We start from the raw sequence: 22,398 nt of genomic DNA on the forward strand, positions 1-22,398 counted from the left end.
ACGGGAGAGACTTCGCGGGGATATCCTCCGTAGCGATAGGGTTAATGCACCCAAAACACCCACTTTCCATTCGAACTCTCGATATTTCTTCGCAAAATTAATCCGCACGGTCGGTATCGTTGAATGCGTCTTTACCGATACGAAAGAATCACCGCGAAAAAATTCTAGATTCTTAAAGAATTTTTGTATTTCGAGCCTCGCGTCAAAAAGCAACCGGATTAATACCCCGAGCACTCGGGAATAAAAGCAAAAGCCATCGCGAACTGTCCGCAGAACGACATTTTCAAACGCAGATAAAACCGGGAAATCCTGGGTCCTACGTTAGCTGGACGCTAACAGGAAGCTCGGAAAGCAAAAAGTAAATTCATCGCCAAGAGCAGCGTATCCACCCACCCTCGGCCAAACGATAACTCGTCATGTGCCACCGGAACGTTCCGCGACGCGAAAGGCTAATCGAAAACGAAGTACGATCAGGCGACAGAAAATCCGAAATCGAAAGAATTTCAGGTGGTGGGTAGGTGGTCGTGGGAACCGCGACGCGCGATCGACCGAGCGGAAATCGACGCGACGCCGTTTATGCATTCTGCGAATTTCGCGCGGAACCACCCCCGGGGACCCGGTCGCGCGAGAGCGTTCGAGCGCGTTTAATTGGAAATTTCGAACGGTGGGAAAAATTTGACGAGAAGGGCAGGTCTCCTCGTTTCGGCCACACGATCGATCGCGTATTATTCGCGACACCGAAACGACGAGTCAATTCTCACCGCTGGCCTGCAGGTGTCGCGAACCTACTAGCGCCACGCGGACCAATACGGCCACTCGGCGAACCTCCGGCGCTTGTCGCGTAACGAAGAACAAACTTGAAACAAGTTCTTGCCTTTATTTTTGTTTTCTCTCTTTATCTTTTTTCGTGAATCTTTTGTTTATTGTCTTATGTGTATTTACGTGAGTTTCGTTTGTTTCTTTTTTTTTTTTTTGTGGAGAAGTGGACCGTTTTAATTCAATGTTTTCCAATGGTCGAAATGGCGCGTGGAATTAGCTGAATCAGTTAACGCTTTATCGACAACGTGGGAATCAGTTTATCGTGTTTTTGTTCCTTGACTTTTGCGGCTCTTTGTTCGAGAGGAAAGGGGATGTTGGTTTTGCGTTGTCTCGATGGTTGTTTTGGTTTCGGTGAATGGAGTAGCTGTTGGTGGGACGAAATGGGGAATCGGGGGAGATTAATTCGACTACGGATTCGTCTGTGTACCGACATAGTTCTTTTTCTTTTACAGCGATCACTGGGAGAAGTGTCTTGATGCATGTTAATTCTAATTCTTTTATTGTATTTTGAAAATATAATATTCTCGCGTGTAGTGTCCGAAAATCCTAGCATCTTCGAAAACCTATTACTATTTTCATTTGCTATATTTTTAGTTATTACCTGTAATTTATATTTATTGTTATTAAAATAGAAAACAAATTCCCCTATTTTTATAAATTATTATTGAAATAGAATATTTCATTTGCGATTACAAGAAAAATCGAAATAAATTTGGAATGTTAAATTATTTAATGATCAAGCTTTAGGAGCATCTTTGAAATTCCGTTGCTATTTTAATTTATTATATTTTTAATTATTACCTATAAATTATATTTATTATATATTGAAATGAAAAACGGATTCCCTTATTTTTTGAAGTTATCGAAATAAAATATTTCGTTTCGATTGGAAGAGAAATGAACACAAACCAAATCGAAAAAATTAAATTCGAAATATGCAATTATCTTATAACTGATCGTTCGATTAATAATTTTGTTAGATAAATGGGGGCTAGAGGACGAGGCTGAAGGGAAATTGCACAGATGAAAGGAGAAGAACGTGTGCGCCCCTGTCTCTCTGTCCTTTCACTCTTTTCTTCACTATTCTTAGTCGGAAAGCGCCGAGTGCCACCAAGAAGCAGCTAATTGCACAGTTTGGTATCCTAACCTAACATAACGATGGCTGACTCGTGGATCGAGATGATGTTTTTCGTCTTTCGCGAAATCGGGTTAATGGCGATCGAGCGGACAAAAGGAGGGTGAATATGGAAGCAGCGCCGGCTTTTTGGTCGATTTTCAATTTCTAATGGACGAACGCGCGCGATGAGATCATCGAAGCTTTGTGATTCCACTTTGATATAGCTGATCGAACGATCGGACTAGCAATTTTGATATTCCCTTAACGATTCCGGGGCAATGAGGACGATCCTCTAATGCGATTCCATACTTTGATGTCGGCTTTTTGAAGTTGCTTTGAGTGTTCGTTATTCTCTGAGAGAGTGCATAAGAAAAAATTCGATGGAAAAACTGTCCTCCGAATACGAGTTCGATTATAATCAACCCCTTATGCTACAATAGCAAACGTTCTGCTTATCCATACAAAATTCGTGACGAATTTTTCCCGTTAAACCCCATAAAGATAAATCACACCCGCGTTAGACTAAAATTATTTTTAATTTATCCCATCATTCGCAGAATTTCTATAAATCCCAAAAATTTGTACAATAACATCGCGAATAAAATAAATACGTAATGATTGATTAAAATTACGTTGAAATTTCTCATAATTAAATCATAGCACAAGAGATTAATATCACTCTGGTAATTGCTTCAATTATTTGGAATATCCGAAAAATATACACGTTTCGTTCTAATTCTTTCGCAAAAATGATTGGTAGATCATCGTCGATATTTGCAAACGATAATTTAATAAAACGAAATTTTGTTATTCATTATTCGCTAATAACAGCGTGAAATTGGATGTGAAAGAACGCAACTATAAAACTGTATAAAAATGCTTCTGGTCGTAGTTTTGTTGAATTAATTTCGTTTCATACGAAATAATAAGTAATTTTAATTTCATTTCACAAGGCAGCCAGCTTTCGAGATATCCTTTCTGAACCTGCTTTCAGTTTTGGGAAAGCGAAGAAACTCCATTACAAAAATGCACGAAGGAATGATGCTAATAGGGGTAATTAAAATGTACAAAATAGTAGAAAAAATAATATTCGCGGAACGATTCGTTAATCTCTTAATACGAATCGTTTGCTTTAGTTATCAATCAGATTATCTTTACTCTAAGATAACATAAGTAGCTCGAAAAATTTTATTTGGAATAATTCATGCAAAAGCAAATTCTACCTATACCCTATTGGATAAATTGAAAGAAAATTTTGGAAATTACAAAGTGAGTACAAGGAGTGAGCCTAGTAAACATGAAAAATAAAGTTTGCCAAAGAAAGACCTAATCAAGAGAAATAAAACATAAAAGCCATGCAAACGCCATGGAAGGTGTCCATAAAGGCTACATCTCTTGCTTGGTGTAGGGATATTTTGGTTGCGAAGAAATTGGGACTAAATGGTTGGTGTGGGTTCGTGATAGACGTGATGAGTCTCCTGAGTTAGAGTTTGGAAAACTAGTGAAGGTCTATATAAAAGCCACATCTCTTTTTTAGTGTTGGGTTATTTTGTTCGCAAAGAAGTTGGTACTGGACGTTTGACATGAGTTTATGACAAACTGATGATGGTGTCTCCTATGGTAAGGGTTGAAAAGGTAGTGGCAGTGAGTTTTGAAGCTACGATGGAAATACCTTTACTTAGTCTAGGATTGCTATAACTAAACAGTGATTGATTTTTGCTTAATATAATAAAATATAAAAGCTATCCAAACATCGTAGATCTCAATAAAAGCTGCAACTCTTGCTTGCTATAGGGATACTTTGATTGCAAAGAAATTAAGACTAAATGGTTGATCTGGGTTTGTGATAGACTGATGATAGTGTCTCTTATGGTAGAGGTTGGAAAGTTAGTGTCAGTAAGTTTTGAAGACACGACAGAAGTACCTTTACCTAGTCTAGGATTGCTTCTAGCTAAACAATGATTCATTTTTATCCTGGTAGTTTCCTCGTGACGACCTAGCCAATGGAATAAAATATAAAAGCTACTTAAACTTCGTAGAAGGTCTCCATAAAAGCCACATCTCCTTTTTAGTGTAGGGGGATATTTTGTTTGCAAAGAAGTTGGGACTGGACGTTTAACGTGAGTTTATGATAGACTGATCATAGTGTCTCCTGTGTTAAAGGTTGATAAGTTACTGTCAGTGAGTCTTGAAGACTCGATAGAAGTACCTTTACCTAGTCTAGAATTGCCCCTAGCTAAACAATGATTGATCTTTGTCTTGGTAGTTTCTTCACAACAACCCAACGTAATAAAATACAAAAGCTACCCAAACATCATAAAAGATCTGAATAAAACCTGCATCTCTTGCTTACTGTAGGAATATTTTGATTGCAAAGAAAGTGGAACTGGATGTTTGGTATAGATTTATGAAAGATTAACGACGAGTCTCGTATAGTGGATTAATGACGAATCTCATTCATATTGTATTAAGGAGTTGATGTTAGCAGGTTTTGAAAACTCCATGTCAGTATCTACCTAGTCCAGGATTGCTTCTAACTAAACAGTGATTGATCTTTGCCTGGATTGTTTCGTCATAACGACCTAGCCAGAGGAATAAAATACGAAAGCTACTCGTGGAAGTTGTCCATAAAAGCCACGTCACAACAACGATTACCTTCTCTCACCAAGAGCAACCCCATTCCCGACTCTGAATCATGTTCCCCGCCCCGTAACACGCCAAAAAGCAGCCCACAGGCGTCGCCCCAACCCGGCAGCAGTCTGAGGCAGCCACAGCGTCTCGGCGAATTACCGTCATCCGCGATATCGCGTCTCGCTCGTTAACGTAACTCGTCAACGGGGATAATTTTATCGAGCCACGCGGTGAGGTGTGGGTGGCAGCGACACGCTGACACGCGTCGCGAGACAATATCGCCGAGCAAGTGGAATCCAGAGACGCCGGGAGTCGCGACGGAGTTCAACCACGGTCAGACCTGGCGTGCGCGGAGTGTAGAACACGCGTGGTACACGCGTACAACACACGCGGAACACACACAGACAACACGTACGGCACACATACGCGCGCGTGCCACGCGTGTGTTACGCGTGCAAGCGTGCCTGGCGTTCGCGACAATGCCGGGGATGTATATCAGGCTGCGGCTGTCATCGGCGTATCTAGCACGGCCAATATCAGGGCGGCATTAACCCTGGCAATGGCTGCCTGTCTGATAAAATTATCCCTACCTGGCCTCGAACGGCTCCTAATTAAACGGCGATTAATCTTTCACTGGAGGATTTCTTGGGGTCCTGCCTGGATTCCTTGGTGTAAGGATATTTTGCTCGTGACGGAGCTTGGATTAGATGTTTGGTGCGGTTTTGTGAGAGACTGACTGATGGTCAATTTGATGTATTAGAAGATTGAGAGACAGTCTTCTTGGCGAAGGGAGCGACGATTAATTTTTGAGTTGACACTTTCTTGGGGTCTCATCTGGATTTTTTGATATAAGAATGCTTTGCTCGTGAGGAATTTTTAATGAGATGTTTGGTGTGGATTTATGAGAGACTGATAGTCAATTTAGTGTATAAGATAGAGAAATAGTCTTGGTGAAGAAAGAAGCAACGATTAATTTTTGAGTTGACAGGTTCTTGGGGTCTCAGCTGGATTTCTTGACATAAGAATATTTTGTTGACGAGGAAGTTTAAAATAGATGTTTAATATGTGTTTGTGAGAGACTGGTGGTCAATCTGGTATATTAGAGGATGGAGAGATAGTCTTTCTGAAGAAGGAAGCAACGATTTATTTTTGAGTTGACAATTTCTAGGAGTCTAGCCTGAATTTCTTGATATAAGGATGTTTTGCTCGTGAGGAATTTTTAATGAGATGTTTGGTGTAGATTTGTGATAGACTGATGGTCAATTTGATATGTCAGAGGATCAATAGATAGTCTTTGTGAAAAAGGAAGCAACGATTAATTTTTAAGTTGACAATTTCTTGGGGTCTCATCTGGATTACTTCATATAAGAATGTTTTGCTAGTGAGGAATTTTAAATCAGGTGTTTAATGTGGATTTGTGATAGACTGATGGTCAATTTGGTGTGTCAGAAGATGGGTAGATAGTCTTTGTGAAGAAGAAAGCAACGATTAATTTTTGAGTTGACACTTTCTTGGGGTCTCATCTGGATTTCTTGATATAAGAATGCTTTGCTCGTTATGAATTTTGAATGAGATGTTTGGTGTGGATTTATGAGAGACTGATAGTCAATTTAGTGTATGAGAAGATAGAGAAATAGTCTTTGTGAAGAAGAAAGCAACGATTAATTTTTGAGTTGACAGTTTCTTGGGGTCTCAGCTGGATTTCTTGACATAAGAATATTTTGTTGACGAGGAAGTTTAGAATAGAAGTTTAATATGTGTTTGTGAGAGACTGGTGGTCAATCTGGTATATTAGAGGATGGAGAGATAGTCTTTCTGAAGAAGGAAGCAACGATTTATTTTTGAGTTGACAATTTCTAGGAGTCTAGCCTGAATTTCTTGATATAAGGATGTTTTGCTCGTGAGGAATTTTTAATGAGATGTTTGGTGTAGATTTGTGATAGACTGATGGTCAATTTGATATGTCAGAGGATCAATAGATAGTCTTTGTGAAAAAGGAAGCAACGATTAATTTTTAAGTTGACAATTTCTTGGGGTCTCATCTGGATTACTTCATATAAGAATGTTTTGCTAGTGAGGAATTTTAAATCAGGTGTTTAATGTGGATTTGTGATAGACTGATGGTCAATTTGGTGTGTCAGAAGATGGGTAGATAGTCTTTGTGAAGAAGAAAGCAACGATTAATTTTTGAGTTGACACTTTCTTGGGGTCTCATCTGGATTTCTTGATATAAGAATGCTTTGCTCGTTATGAATTTTGAATGAGATGTTTGGTGTGGATTTATGAGAGACTGATAGTCAATTTAGTGTATGAGAAGATAGAGAAATAGTCTTTGTGAAGAAGAAAGCAACGATTAATTTTTGAGTTGACAGTTTCTTGGGGTCTCAGCTGGATTTCTTGACATAAGAATATTTTGTTGACGAGGAAGTTTAGAATAGATGTTTAATATGTGTTTGTGATAGACTGGTGGTCAATTTGGTGTGTCAGAAGATAGGTAGATAGTCTTTGTGAAGAAGGAAGTAACGATTTATTTTTGAGTTGACAATTTCTAGGAGTCTGGCCTGAATTTCTTGATATAAGGATGTTTTGCTCGTGAGGAATTTTTAATGAGATGTTTAATGTGGATTTGTGATAGACTGGTGGTCAATTTGGTGTGTCAGAGGATGAATAGATAGTCTTTGTGAAGAAGAAAGCAACGATTAATTTTTCAGTTGACAGTTTCTTGGGGTCTCAGCTGGATTTCTTGACATAAGAATATTTTATTTGCTACGAAGTTTAGAATAGATGTTTGATACGTGTTTGTGAAGGACTAGTAGTGAGATGCAGAGTTGGCGTTCACGAAAAAGAAGCATATGAAGCCAATTACAGTGTTTTGAAGACCCAATAGAATTATCTCTACCTGATTTGGAACTCCTTCCAATTAAATGACGATTAATCTTACTCTCTGAGATTTCTTCATCACGAGGATAGGTATTCTATTCACGAAGAAAGTGGAAGTAAGAAGATAAAAATTTGTTACATGCTTTGAAACTGATATTGGATTCCAAGACTTGAACGTGTGCGAAGGAATTAAATAATTGTTACCAATGAAGAAGAGGTATTTCAGAGAATACATCTCAAAAATCTCCGTACAATTCAACGTATATTCCTTTCGTTCCTGAATTCCATGGGTTCGAGAAACTCTCTGCATATCCCACTTTTCCATCACATAACCAAGATACCTTGGAAGCGAAATTTCTACGATAAACTGATCGCTATTGACACCCATAGGAAAATCTACTCGGAGTTCAGTATTACAGTGTCTGAAGTTCTAACAGATTCCTCTTAGAGATCTGACAAGAAGTTTGTAAAAACTCAGCAAGAAGAGTAGTTCTTTAACTTGGCGCATAGGGAGAACGGATGTGTTGGTGTTGGCAAGTCAATTGTATGGTACGTCGAGCAAATCTGTCTGCCATTGCTGAATAACGAATGTATCTTTAGAGTTTCTTGCCTCATCTTGCTCCTCCGTATCTCGCTATAAATCTCCAACACGCGACCTACGTCACTTCTACCCCGCTACCCCAATTCTATATTAGCAAACTAGTAAATATCTCAGGGTCCGAGCAATAAAATCAACGAAACCATCTCTCGAATGATTAACTTCGCGAATCATCGCATACCCTAACAGCTTTGAGGGAATGCCGCGAGTATTTAACACGTTAAGTGCCAGGGACCGGCGCTAGACTTTCCATTCGGGCCAAGTTATAGCGAAGATAAATACTTATTTGGAATACATGTAGGAATTATGATTGTGAGTTAGTGCAAAGGAACCCTTGGGTCTGTCTAGCTGGCGACGGGCAATAAACGGTAACCTAGGGTTCGGACTGAACGTTTAGAGCGACGTCTGAAGTGCGCGTGGAAGGACGAGTGACCGCGTGCAAGGATCGGATGAAAGAGATATTAATGACTGTATGGAATGCAAGCGAAGAGCGAAAGGCGCCTGAATGTTTAGGGTGCGTAACCCACCTCGAGAGCGAGGCTATGGGAAATGCGTGATCGAGGAAGAAAGCTCGAGTATGAAAGAAGACAGAGTGCTAGGTTTAAACGAGGGTGCAAGGCTGTCCTAGGACAGTCCTGTTGGTGAAAGTGCGATACGAGGTTTGAAAGAAAGTCGAGTCGGTGATAGTTCGAAGAGTTGGCGTGCGAGTGTGGATTGCGTAATTAGTTTAATCTTTTAGTTGTATCTTTACTCTTGAGTCTCTGTAGCTCGTAAATAAAATATATTGGAATTAACAACATCCTTTATTCCGTATATTGCCAATCAGAACATATCCCTGCATACAACAGGAGTTTTGTTAGACTCACTGTTCGAGAACAATCTAAGCTTCTCAGCCTAATAATCGCAACATGGTTCTTGGTTCTCTGTCTGAGCGGCGTTGGAAGTTCGCGGAAGACGTTATCCAATTTTTGCAGGCCGTCTATTGTGAGTTGATGCCGGGAAAAATTTCAGTTAGCAAGGAAATTGGCCTCGACACCGTCTCGCGAGCTGCAGCTCGTCTCTGTATCGCGATAAGCGCGATGCAATTAGGAAAAAGTTGCTCGGACAGGCCCGGAAGTCGATCTCGTTCGGCGCTGCACCCCAGGACTACAGGACTAGGTTAGGCGGCACGTTTTCGAAAGGAACCCGGCTAATTGGCTTTAGTCGAGAGCTGGATGGGATTCCTTGGGAAAATGTTAAGTCATTTACGGGAATTAGGAATAGCTCCTTATCTTCCGTGTACCGTGTCTATTAACCCCTTGCCCTACGATTTAAGTTCCGATGGCGCGTGCCATAGTCAACAGAATTGGTCACGCGTGGAGCCATTTTGAGAATAACTCGTAACCGAGATATAATGACGTCGGCGAAAATTAATTACGGGACTGACTAATGAAAGTAATAATTAAACGTTACAGTAATAATAAGAGTAATAAAATAATTGAGTAATAATTAAATGTTGGTACGTCTAAATTGCTATTTTAATAGCTGTGTACGTTGTTAGCTTGACAAAATAGACGCGCAGGTATTTTCTGTGTATTTGAGGAAAACCTTCGAACTGATTGCTCTACTGTTGGTCACGAACCACAATATTACTCGTTCTAAATGTTTCGTAGAATGACGAAAAAATTGTAAGAATTTGAAGTAAATATTATTCACCAAACGCTCAGTCGAAGACTCTCGAGGTTCCGATGGCACGTGCCATAGTCAACAGAGTTGCTCACACGTGGAGCCATTTTGAGAATAACGCGTAACCAATAAATAATGACATCGGCGAAAATTAATTACGAGTCTGACTAATAAAAATAGTAATTAAACGCTGCAGTGGTACGTCTAAATTGCTATTTTTCTAGCTATGTACGTTGCTAGCTTGACAAAATAGACGCGCAGGTATTTTCTGTGTATTTGAGGAAAACCTTCGAACTGATTGGTCTACTATTGGTCACGGACCACACTATCACCCGCTTTAAGTGTTTCGTAGAATGATGAAAAAATTGTAAGGATGTGAAATAAATATCACTCACCGAACTGCCAGTCGAAGACTCTTAAAGTTCAGTTGGGGTGTGGCACGAGGAACATCAAGGTTGATCACACGTCGAGCTATTACGTCCGAACACTGCGAAGAATAACACGCAACTGAGACAGGAAGGCTTCGACGAAAATTGACCACGAGTCCGACCTGTGATGTTTACGTTCAGCCGTGTCTACAAACCATGGTTCTCTCGGCCATCGCACTCATGTTTGCACGTTTTCCTTACCTCGGGTCGAGCACAATATTGTAAGCGAAGGTGTTAATTGAGGCACTCGAAACACTGAAATATATAAAAGAATAAATTAATATTCGTTGACATAGTAACTGTCTATAACAAAATCAATACAAAAGAGAATTATTCTAACATAATTATCAAAAATAATTTAAAAAAAAATAAAAATTCAATATAATGGTATGTAAGAATATTAGAAATTTTCTTAGTACTAAATACTCAAAATAGATAAAGAAAATTAAGTAATTAAAGAAAGCCAGGAACAATAGAACAAATAAAGGATGAAGCTACTCTTCGTCAATACAGTCACCTATTTACAGCAAAATTAATGCAAAAGAGAATAAAAGAATTTAAAAAGAAATTAAAATTCAACACAATCATATATAAGGAAATTGGAAACTATCTCAGTTCTAAATACACAAGATATACAGGAATAATTAATTAAGTAATTAATTGGAGAAACCAAGGAACACTAGAACAAATAAAAGGACGTACTATTCTAGGTCGACACACTCACCTATCTACGACAAAATCAATACAAAAGAAAATTGTTCGAGCATAACTATCAAAAAGAATTTAAAAAGGAATTAAAATTCAACACAATGATATATAAGAAAATTGGAAACTATCTCAGTTCTAAATGCACAAGATATACAGGAATAATTAATTAAGTAATTAATTGGAGAAACCAAGGAACACTAGAACAAATAAAAGGACGTACTATTCTAGATCGACACAATTACCTATCTACAACAAAATCAATACAAAGGAAATTGTTTCTGTAAAAATAATTAAAAAGGAAAATAATTAATTCCATTGCCCCAAATAAGGCGAAAATTAGTAATAAAATAAAGGAAACTGAATTGGACAAGCGAAGGGACACATTCTGCACTAATTACCCAATGCACCTCGCACGGAATTACCAAAAGTCCGTGGAATGCATCTCCACCCACGCGTCCTGTTTCACTGGTCGAACAATTCGAACGAAAACCATCAAACGGCACTTCATCAGGGCGCGGAAGCGATCGTTTAAAGGGGGCGCGGAAAAAGCTGGAAACAATACTCGCGGCCGTTAATGGCGAAAGTTCATCGTCCCCGCTGCCATCCTGCCGAAAATTTGTTAGCCGATTGCAGCGCCGCGATTGCGGCCCCGGGCTAAATTGTTACGTTATAATCGACTTCCGGTGGCGACGATCCATCGCCGTGCCGCGGCCGAACGCGGTCGGAAAACGTCGAGGCAACGGGCCGAGAGAATTATCGTACCGATCTTCCGCGACAACGTCGGAAATGGAGCCATATTGACCGTGGCAAGATGGCACCGGCCGCCATTACGTGCACACCTAACACGATACATTAATGGGACAAAAGGAATCACGGTCGGATCGAGACGGTATTTATGCGACAGCCACCGACCATGAAAATCGGAGATGTTCTTTCTAAAATCTGAATTCGCTATTCTATTTCTAAGATCCGAGTTGCGTGATGTGAGTTCTAAGATCTGAGATCCGAGTTATGAGGTCTGAGATCTGAATTCCCCGATGTGAGCTCTAAAATCGGAGATCTGAGTTTTTAGATCTAAGATCAGAAATCTGAGTTCTGAAATCTATGTTCTGAGTTCTAAGATCGGAAATCTGAGTTCTGAGTTGTATAATCGGAGATCTGAGTTTTTAGTTCTAAGATCAGAAATCTGAGTTCTAAAATGAAAGTTCTGAATTCTAAGATTGGAGATCTGAGTTCTGAGTTCTAGGATCGAAAATCTGAGTTTAGAGATCTGAGTTCTGAGTTCTAAAATCGGAGATCTGAGTTTTTAGTTCTAAGATCAGAAATCTGAGTTCTAAAATGTAAGTTCCAAGTTCTAAGATTGGAGATCTGAGTTCTGAGTTGTAAAATCGGAGATCTGAGTTTTTAGATCTAAGATCAGAAATCTGAGTTCTGAAATCTATGTTCTGAGTTCTAAGATCGGAAATCTGAGTTCTGAGTTGTAAAATCGGAGATCTGAGTTTTTAGTTCTAAGATCAGAAATCTGGGTTTTGAGATCTGAGTTTTGTGTTCTAAGATCGGAAATCTGGGTTCTGAGATCTGAGTTCTGAGTTCTAAGATCGGAAATCGGAGCTCTGAGACGTGAGATCTAAATTCGAAGTTTCGTTTACTCCATGTCTAAAGTCTGAGTTCTGTTTCTGAGATCCGAGTTCCGCGATGCGAGTTCTAAGATCAGAGATCTGAATTCGAAGTTCCATTTCTGCATTCTAAGGTCCGAGATCAGAATTTGGATATAAAGCAAACATCGATGTCTCGCCTTGCCCCCTAAAATAAAGATAGAGCAACGCTAGGTGTTTTTCTTCTTCACGGACACCCCGTGTGTGAGACTCGATCCATGGTGCAATAAGAACGGATGACGTGTAGCCAAGGAACTCTACCAATACTGGCTCGCAATATCTGACCGACTCTGCGAATCCTTCTCGATATCGGCTGAGAACCACCAGGCCTATTGCCTCCTTTGGGCTGGGCTCGAACACGCGATAGTGCTCGTGCCTTTTGTGCGAAGTGTACACAACGCGCGGATCTTGCACGATGATCGCAGGCAGGAGTGTCTGCCTGCGAGCATAGATCGCTTAGTAATACGTCTTTACCGTATTGATCGTCTCGTAATTCCGGATATCGCAGAGACGCTGCGGTAATATGTGATTATGACCAAGTTAATGTCGGCGAATCCGTTAGCGTGGTGGTACCTTGTTTGCGGAATATGCAATTTCGTCTTGATTATAGTAACTTGTTCCTAGCCTCCCGGATCGAAGATTTTCGACTGGTAGCGTGTATCTGATAGATCGATCGGTGGATAACATACTAGCGCGTGATTCACCTAGAGGATTTGCAGCTGATCATACACGAAAGTATTCGAACGTGTTTGCTATGTTCGACGATCGAAATGCTTAAGATAATGTGGTATAATATTTGTAGATTATATGAATTAAATCAGAAGATAATTCGACCATTTATATGACGTTTATGGTACGTTTATTGGAGATACGGGTCGTGGTGGCGCTAGTGAGTTCCGTGCAGAATCGTTTAACGCTGTCGTAAGGTTGCTTGTATCGAAGCTTCTTATTTTTTAATTAAAACGCGTTTGTAATAAATAGAAGGTAAGTACCGTTGTATTGTATACCAATTCTACTGATATAATCTTGAAAGTTCCTTCTTATTCTATCATTGTGACATCAAATATTCCAGTTTAACATATCACTTCTCAATTACAGTTCGAAGGCTTTGATCTTGTTCTTAATATTATTTTATCGTTAATGAGCTAATGGTATCGAAGATGTTAACGTAGGGACATGTATCTATTTATCTTATAGAAAATCGATGTTTTCGTTGCGTTAACTATGTTAACCTTATAAAATATAACAAAGTCTTCCAGATTCTATTAGCGACACTAATTCATAGACTGACACATGAGGTTCCTCCTGCGTGTGTTATACAAACTAAACTGACCTAAAGCTACAACCTTAGCTGAGATATATTGTACCTTATACCCTCATACTTCCTTATTGACTATTTATATATTTAAGACGTAAATATTCTTTTTAACATTCGACCAAATACGAATTTTTACAATTTACCAAAGCGTCCCAAGTATACAGATCCAAATTAAAAATCGATATAGACCGTGGTCCTATATAGACTCGCGTACCATGTCGATGAATGGCGGACTCAGAGGTACTTTGAAACACTTGGCAGCGAGCAAAGTGCAATTCCAAGTTAAACACTCGTGGAGGTTCGAAGAAGAATAGGTGACCGCTCATTTTTCACAAGAGCCTGCAATTAATTCCCACGCCTTCGATTCCTACGAGCCATCTGGTCCCTGAATCTGCTCCAGATTACCAACTACCCCTTGGCTAATTACCTGACATGGCTGGTGTCCACCCCCTAGCGGTCACTGGTGGTCGGCCGGTGGCCACTGGTGGTCGGTTTCTCCGAAATCGTTTCTGGCGACTGTCCTACTACTATGAACGGTTCTGGGCTTCCTTCCGGTTCCTACCTTCGCGTCGACAGTCCGTCCATTTCGTGTCAGTGATGGGGAATAATCTATCACCTTCACTGACTCTCTGCCTTGACAACAGTTTTCCGGGACGCACTCTACCGTGATGAAATTGGGGCTGAGAAAAGTGTCCACGTTCGAGGAAACAATTTTTCACTGAGAACATTTTCGAAATAAAGAAAGGATTCGAGTATTTCGAGGTATAGGCGAATTCTGGCAATATTATAATAATTACGCAGGGGAAAACAGAGTTGATTTACGAAAACTCATGGTAGAAGAAGAAAGGTGATTAGCAGTGATCAGCAGCAGAGGAACTCTATAAAGGGGAGAAGAAAATGATTCATTTTTGAAGATAGAGGAATTTCACTAATAAGAAATGGAGGTGCATGGCAATATGAAAAGCAAGTATGTAAACAATGACAACAGGAGATTTTAAGAATAATGGTGGAGAAGAATAGAATTTTAATATCAAAAGTTATTCTATATAACAAAATTAAGTTACCCTACGGGGAGGTGAAGCGTAGGTTAAGAAAAGCATAAAAGCATGGTCCTTGACAACCAAAATGGAGTCCTTAGAAAGCAATTGTGACCAGCACAAGCGTGATTCGCTTGGTATAGGAAAGAGAGTCAAAAAAGAGTCTTTGTGCGTTTTCATTTCGCTATCTTGGTGTCCTTTTCCTAAGTTAAATCAGTTTACGAGTTTTCAGTTTGAGTTATCGTGTTCTTGTTCTTTCGTCAATTTTCGGTGTCTCGAGATCGTGTTTGGATGGATTGGCTAAAATAGCGTTGTTTGCTTCTTAATAGAAAACAATAAGCTGATACATAGAGTATTGACTAAGAGAGATTCGCTATGGGCACGCTCGACTTGGACTTCTTACTGACATACTGGCACTAGTATGTCTCTTAGAGACTAGCTTAAAAATTCTTAAAGACTGTTAGAGATTCCTGGAGACTGACTCGCCCGCGTCCTTGCACCCTTATTTAAGCCATTCATTCTGTCCCATACCCAGGCTTTCGTTTAAATTAAAGCCCTTTCCCACGCAATCTCGGTGAGCCAGGTACTTCAACCACTCTGGACTCATCCCTAAACTTTCACTGGATTCTACCATAAATATTTCTTGCAGTCAATCCTCTTGCACACGGTCACCTTCATTCTAGGCCCAGTCACACTTGACATTCCTTCAGGGCCGTACTTATTGCAATCCCAAATATAATAGTGAAAATTCGAAAGATTCTGATCGTATCAAAAAGGAGGAAAGGAAATGCAAATTGCGTCAGGGAAAACAAAAGAAAACTGAAATAATATCAACCATGCGAGGAGGGAGCGGCGTGCCAGAAAGGGGGTGGAAAAAATAACAGAGAAGGAAACCAAGTGAAAAAGAAAAGGAAATTATAACACTCAACGAAAAGTGAAATTTCCGAGTGAGAATACAGCGGAAAACTCGCTGAATCGAGAAAATGCTGGTGCCGCGTAATGAAAAGCAACGAGTAGCAACCCCTGCGTGAAATATACGCGCGCGATACGTCCCGGCGAATGAAATTAAAAAGATGACTATGTCCCGGCGATAAATTCTACGCGCACGGTCGAGCTGTCGTCCCGGCGCGTCCCGGCGCGTCGCGACGCGTCGCCACGCAGGGAGCAAGAGTATCGCTGGAATTCCGCCGATGCTCTCGGCGATACACCCCTTGTTAGGGGGAAATTGAGTTTAACTATGAGTACACGCTCGCTCGCTCCCTTCTTCTCGTGTACGTGTCTCCGACCCCTCGTCTGCTTCGCTCCTTTTTATCGCGCGTAAGTCATCGCGAGCTTTGTCGTGCACACCGGAACGAGTAATTCCGATGGTAACGAGGGGTAACGATACCAGAAAGCACGATCCGTTGTATTCTTGGTGTGTAACCCGGGTCGGCTCGTTTAACGTCTGTGGTGTAGCAGGTGGCTGTAAGAATCCGGTTCGAGTACTGTCGAGAAGCTGTTATATGTGGGTCACTACTGCGGCACCTGTGTTATTGCTTGTTTCGTTATTTGTGACAATATTTGGGTTGGCATTGCGACAATACTTGTGTCGTTATTGCGACATTTGGGGCTATGCTTGTGTTATTACTCGTATTGTTATTGTGTCGATGGTTGGGTCATTATTTGTGTTGATATTGTGTCAATATTTGTGTTATTATTGCGTGAATACCTGTGTCAATATTTGTGTTGGCATTGTGATAATACTTGGGTCGTTATTGCGACATTCGGGGCTATGCTTGTGTTATTACTCGTATTGTTATTGTGTCGATGGTTGGGTCATTATTTGTGTTGATATTGTGTCAATATTTGTGTTATTATTGCGTGAATACCTGTGTCAATATTTGTGTTGGCATTGTGATAATACTTGTGTCGTTATTGCGACATTTGGGGCTATGCTTGTGTTATTACTCATATTGTTATTGTGTCGATGGTTGTGTCATTATTTGTGTTGATATTGTGTCAATATTTGTGTTATTATTGCGTGAATACCTGTGTCAATATTTGTGTTGGCATTGTGACAATACTTGTGTCGTTATTGCGTCGTTATTTGGGGCTATGCTTCTATTATTATTCGTGTTGTTATTGTGACAATGGTTGTGTCATTATTTGTGTTGATATTGCGTCAGTACTTGTATTACTATTGTGTGAATACCTGTGTCAATATTTGTGTTGGCTTTGTGACAATACTTGTGTCATTATTGTGTCGTTATTTGGGACTATGCTTGTATTATTATTCGTGTTGTTATTGTCTTGATGGTTGTGTTATTATTTGTGTTGATATTGTGCCAATACTTGTGTCATTATTGTGTGAATACCTGTGTCAATATTTGTGTCATTATTTGTGTTGATATTGTGTCAATACTTGTGTTGTAATTGTGTAAATACCCGTGTCAATATTCGTGTCGTTATTGTGTCAATACTTATGTCATTATTTGTGATGTCATTGTATCAACACCTGTGTTATTATTTGTGTCATTTGTAATGTTACTGTGTCAATACTTGTATCAGTACTTGTATTATCATTTCTGTCATTTGTGTCATTACGTGGATCACTTGTGACGATAGTGTACCATTACTTGTATTGCTTGTGTCCTTATTTAGCTCATCACTTACGTCATTTCTGTCACTTCTCGCGTGATTTATTCATGAAACGAATTTAAAGAAAGATTAAAAATTCTTTTATCTTGCGTCTCCATCTATAAACCCTCACACCAAAACAAAATGGCTGGATGAAAACCGGACGTCGAACGCAACTCGGCATACGTACATATACACACGGAGCCAGAAAAAGTTAAAAAGATGAAAAGTCACTTTGATCGTTTACCAAAAACCGGCCGCCAACGATTCAAAGCAAAAGAATCGGAAAAAGAAAACATTGAAAAAAAAACCACGCGACAAAATATTTCACCGAATCTCTCGCGCGATCCAGTTACCATTCTGTCGAGTGGAAATAAAAATTCGTCCCTGGCAATACCAGCGGATAATGCCAGGGAAAACAAAAGGACGCGCTGCCAAGGGCAAAACAATCGAGCGATTAAAAAACAACCGAATTCGGAGATTTTCATCCAACGAATATCCAGTGACGAATAATGATCGGCCAAATCCGTAACTCGCGAACACCCTCTAGCGTTTATTTTCTCTACCACTCTCTGTCCCCGGGAACAAAGCATCGTCGGTTGGTAGAGGATCGGATAAAAATTGCTCTCACGAGGGTAGTTTCTTTTTTTCCATTTTATACCTAAGACGACCCGGCCGCAATGCCGGCCAGAGTGGTCCTTAATTACGGAAATAAAAGCGGACGAGGCGGCTTTGTTCGGCGCCGCATTCACGCGACGCGTGAAACAGAAGCGGCGCGCTTTTCAAAAGAACCCGCGAACCGCTTTTCGCTCTTTCGCCTCCCTTTTCAGCCATTCGAGGGTCGTCGGTGACCATTTGACTCTTCCTGCTCGCGAATAGGAACCGCGCAGACAAACCACTGTCGCCTGTCTAGAGACGCGTTTCCTTTATCCCGCGGCACTCGCGCCGCTGCAACACCCTTTCGCTAGTCACCTAACACTTGTTCGCTTCCAAGCAAGCATTTCGAACCAAAGACAACGTGATTTTTACTTTTTCCTTTATTTTATATCTTTTTGGGGGGATTGCAGATGATACGAGTGTGCGGGATCTTGGGAAAATTTCCCAGAAAAATAGGTATTAGGTATAAATAAATATTAGGTAACATGGCGATCCTCGAAATTTTCAGGAATACTGAAGATTTTTGAGATCAAAATCTTTCAAAATTGTCCCGATTCTGAAGAAAATCTTCTAAGATTTGGAATATCTCTAAAAATCTTGGGAATTGTACGGGATTGCCAAAAATTTCGCCAACTGCCGATTTTTGACAAAATTAATAGTAATATGGCGATCCTCGAAATTTTCAGGAATACTGAAGATTTTTGAGATCAAAATCTTTCAAAATTGTCCCGATTCTGAAGAAAATCTTCTAAGATTTGGAATATCTCTAAAAATCTTGGGAATTGTACGGGATTGCCAAAAATTTCGCCAACTGCCGATTTTCGACAAAATTAATAGTAATATGGCGATCCTCGAAATTTTCAGGAATACTGAAGATTTTTGAGATCAAAGTCTTTCAAAATTGTCCCGATTCTGAAGAAAATCTTCTAAGATTTGGAATATCTCTAAAAATCTTGGGAATTGTACGGGATTGCCAAAAATTTCGCCAACTGCCGATTTTTGACAAAATTAATAGTAACATGGCGATCCTTGAAATTTTCAGGAATACTGAAGATTTTTGAGATCAAAGTCTTTCAAAATTGTCCCGATTCTGATAAAAATCCTGTCCTATCCTAATCCAACATTTTTTGGAAATTCCGTATACCTTTTGTACCTAAATTCTAAAATTGAAACATCGAATACTTCTATTAATTCCAATGAAATAAATTCCTTGAAATAATACCACACGCTATTTTTTAAAAATGTGACAAATTATCATTCACAATAGAATCTTCGCCTGAAATATTCCCAATGCTTAAATAAAGAAAGAAAACAAAAATTTTTGACACATTATCTCGCGAATATTTATTTTCCCTAACAACCAACAACGTCTTGTATAAAATATCCCAGAATTCCCAGAGAAATGAAATAAAAAATAAAAAACATGTTATCCAAAAAGAAAAATTACCAAAAATTAATTATACTTAACCCTTTGCACTCGAGATGCGACTCTCAGCCGGCATTTAATCAAATTCTAAAATTCGTTGTTAATTAATATCTCGAATTTAAAATTGCCCAACGACACGTGGAAATTTTGGTAAAATAATTCTACGTCTTACAATTAATTTCCACTTCTTATTAACCGTTTCGAAAATATCGTCGACTTTATGACAGAAAGTCTTCGAATTACTATGTTTCTGTAATGAAGAAATCTCCGAGTGCAAGGGGTTAATTTCGTTTTCTTTTCCCCATATATCGAGGGCAAATTAAAACGAAACCGAAAACGAGAAGGAAAACGAAGATAAATATCACAAGATAAATATCACGAAATTTGTTTCAAAGTATAGCAAAAAAATTAGCCTAATCATAAAGAACAGAAATTCGACTGGACGATGTGGGAGGAAATAGAAACACCCAGTGAAGGCTGCGTAGATTAAAAAAAAGATATATTTCTAAAATAGATATATTGTCGTAATATTATGAGCTATACAATCTCCAAACAGATATAGCTCTGCAAAAATCATACGACCGAAGGAGAAAGAAACGATACAATCTTCAACGGACATTGAATTTTGGGGAGACGTAACCAAAAGCAGAATTCCTAAAATCCATTTACAGATAGAGACACTCCGAGTAATTAATAATCCCCAAAAGCCAACGCACGTGTGTATAAACACGTACAAGCCGTCATCGTTGATCAACCGATTAATCCAACATCGATGCACATCAGCCACCCCACCGATTCTCAACATTTCTTTATAACGATACAGCATGCTAGAACCGTCGTCCCACCTGGCCTGACAATCATTATTAACAATTAAAAGTCGGATTTCGAACGACGAGGCGTATAACGTTCAGACTGTTTGCTCTCGCTAAAAAATCCCGCCGATCCACAGTGGTCCAGTATTTTGCAATCGATATAAAAATACTCTCTGTCTCACGATCATTTGAACCTTGAAAAGATCTTCGAAACTGTCAAACTCGAGGCTTCTTCAAACGAAAATTCCCGGAATTCTTGTCGAATATATAAATCACAATTTCGTATGGATTTTACAATGACATATATACATAAATCGATATTCGAAATCGAGAAATTAATTTTTACAGACACGACGAACGATTTCGCAAACATAGTCGTAGAAATAATTTACAAGGTGTATTACGATAGAGCTTCATGGAAACACGAGACCCACTTGCTTCGTGGCTAAGTTTGTGAAAAAAAAATTGAAACAGCGGTCGAAGAGACTTCAATTTCCTGTCCAAGTATACTAAGTTTATTATGCGCTGCAATGTCATCGAAGTCTACGTATCCGATACAGATTTTAGAAAATCGCTCGATGAGGAATGCTATTCCGACGAGGACGAAGAGCGCGAAGCTAACTTGCTAGTTACATACTCGAACAATTCGGAACTAGTATCCCTAGTACTTTCTTAGTACGCACGTTTATATCCGTTAGTGATCTTTACTCCTACTTCTAGCCGTACACCGCCGCTTCGATTCGCCAACATGGAATAACGTTTTCCTTCGTGTTCCCTTCGTACAGCTATGAATAATCGAGATCGATTTAGTGATGATAAATTTTTATTAAAAATAACGGACACGAAGATTTCCTGAGTTTCGTACACAAATTCTACTCTCTATACAATAATCCAGCTTCATCGAAACAAACTGAAATTCATTATCGTCGATAACATCATTCTCTAAAAGTTTATCAGTGCGAATGTCCAAGATATATGACGATAAAAGAATGCTTGTCGAAAACCATCGCCATAAAAGATGTTCCGCTTTCGGTGACGAAACGCCGCTATCTGGACCACTGCGCCGATGGTACGAGTGCCTAGTCTGTCCAATGGAACACCGGGTACATTATGGGAACCGGCACGTACTCCACCATACAGAAGTTGTTCCTGGGTACGAACTCCGTGGCCAAGGGATTCAGCGGAGTGATCAACGGAAGATTGGGCACCAGGCTGAGATGGTACTTCAAAGTTTCCCGGTTGATGCCGTGCAGATCAGCCATCTCCAGGTACCTCTGCCAGAGCTTCCTGCAGGAGCCGATGGTGAGCAAGGCCACGGGATCACCGACTACGGCCATCAGACACTTGGCCCGTGTCATGGCAGTGTTCAGAAGTCTGGGATTTGTCAAGAAGCCATAGTCTTTGACATTTCTCTCCGCGGAGTACCGGCAGCAGTGTCTGGTGCGCACGGTGCTGATGAACACGGCGGTGAATTGTCTCCCTTGGACGTTCAGCACCCTCTCGACCGACACCTCCATCATCCCACGGCTCCGCAGCTCAGCTCGGATCCTCTGCAGCTGTTCCGCGTACGAGACGAGGACGCCGATCGACTTCTCGTTGTAGGAACCCCAGCAACTCGTGGGCCAGTTGTTCCGAAGCTCCTGCACGCGGTTCACCAGCTCGTACACCTCGCTGATGTTCGCGTAACCTGTCGACTGCATGTCCTGATAGAAAAGAAAAGCAACGTTACTCTTTGCTAGGGGGTTTCCCGCTTTGAATCTTTGGGTTTGGGTAATCGCTGGATCGACGTAACGCCACTTATGGTGACGGGTAGGTGTGTTATATCGTGCTGACCTAAAGGTGTTACTGGTTGATATCCGGTGTGGTGGTGAAGATGAAGCAACAGGTATTTGTGGTTGGATCGGGAAGTATATGGTGTGTTACGAATTTAGCGAAGTAAGTACAGGAGTCATAGATGTGAAGTTTAACGTGTAGATAGGAGATCGAGAAGTTCTTCCAATGGAGGTAATGGCTCGAAGCAGGGATGGTTAT

The 22,398-nt window shown here is 40.1% G+C and overlaps 2 protein-coding genes across 2 annotated transcripts in view; one reads left to right on the forward strand and one right to left on the reverse strand.

Moving 5' to 3' along the window:
- Positions 1-22,398, forward strand: part of PH4alphaEFB (prolyl 4-hydroxylase subunit alpha-1) — a 153,732-nt gene that overhangs the window by 88,392 nt on the left and 42,942 nt on the right. The window lies entirely within an intron of this gene.
- LOC108552241 (probable helicase with zinc finger domain) overlaps positions 20,522-22,398 on the reverse strand; it is a 4,766-nt gene continuing 2,889 nt past the window's right edge. The window contains exon 5 of the mRNA XM_017906678.1: positions 20,522-22,070. Coding sequence (XP_017762167.1) covers positions 21,447-22,070 — 624 coding nt within the window. The 3' untranslated portion in view covers positions 20,522-21,446. The remainder of the gene's footprint in view (positions 22,071-22,398) is intronic.

This window comes from Eufriesea mexicana, unplaced genomic scaffold (genome assembly GCF_001483705.2).
Source record: "Eufriesea mexicana isolate 0111107269 unplaced genomic scaffold, ASM148370v2 scaffold5767, whole genome shotgun sequence".
Lineage (NCBI taxonomy): Eukaryota > Metazoa > Arthropoda > Insecta > Hymenoptera > Apidae > Eufriesea > Eufriesea mexicana.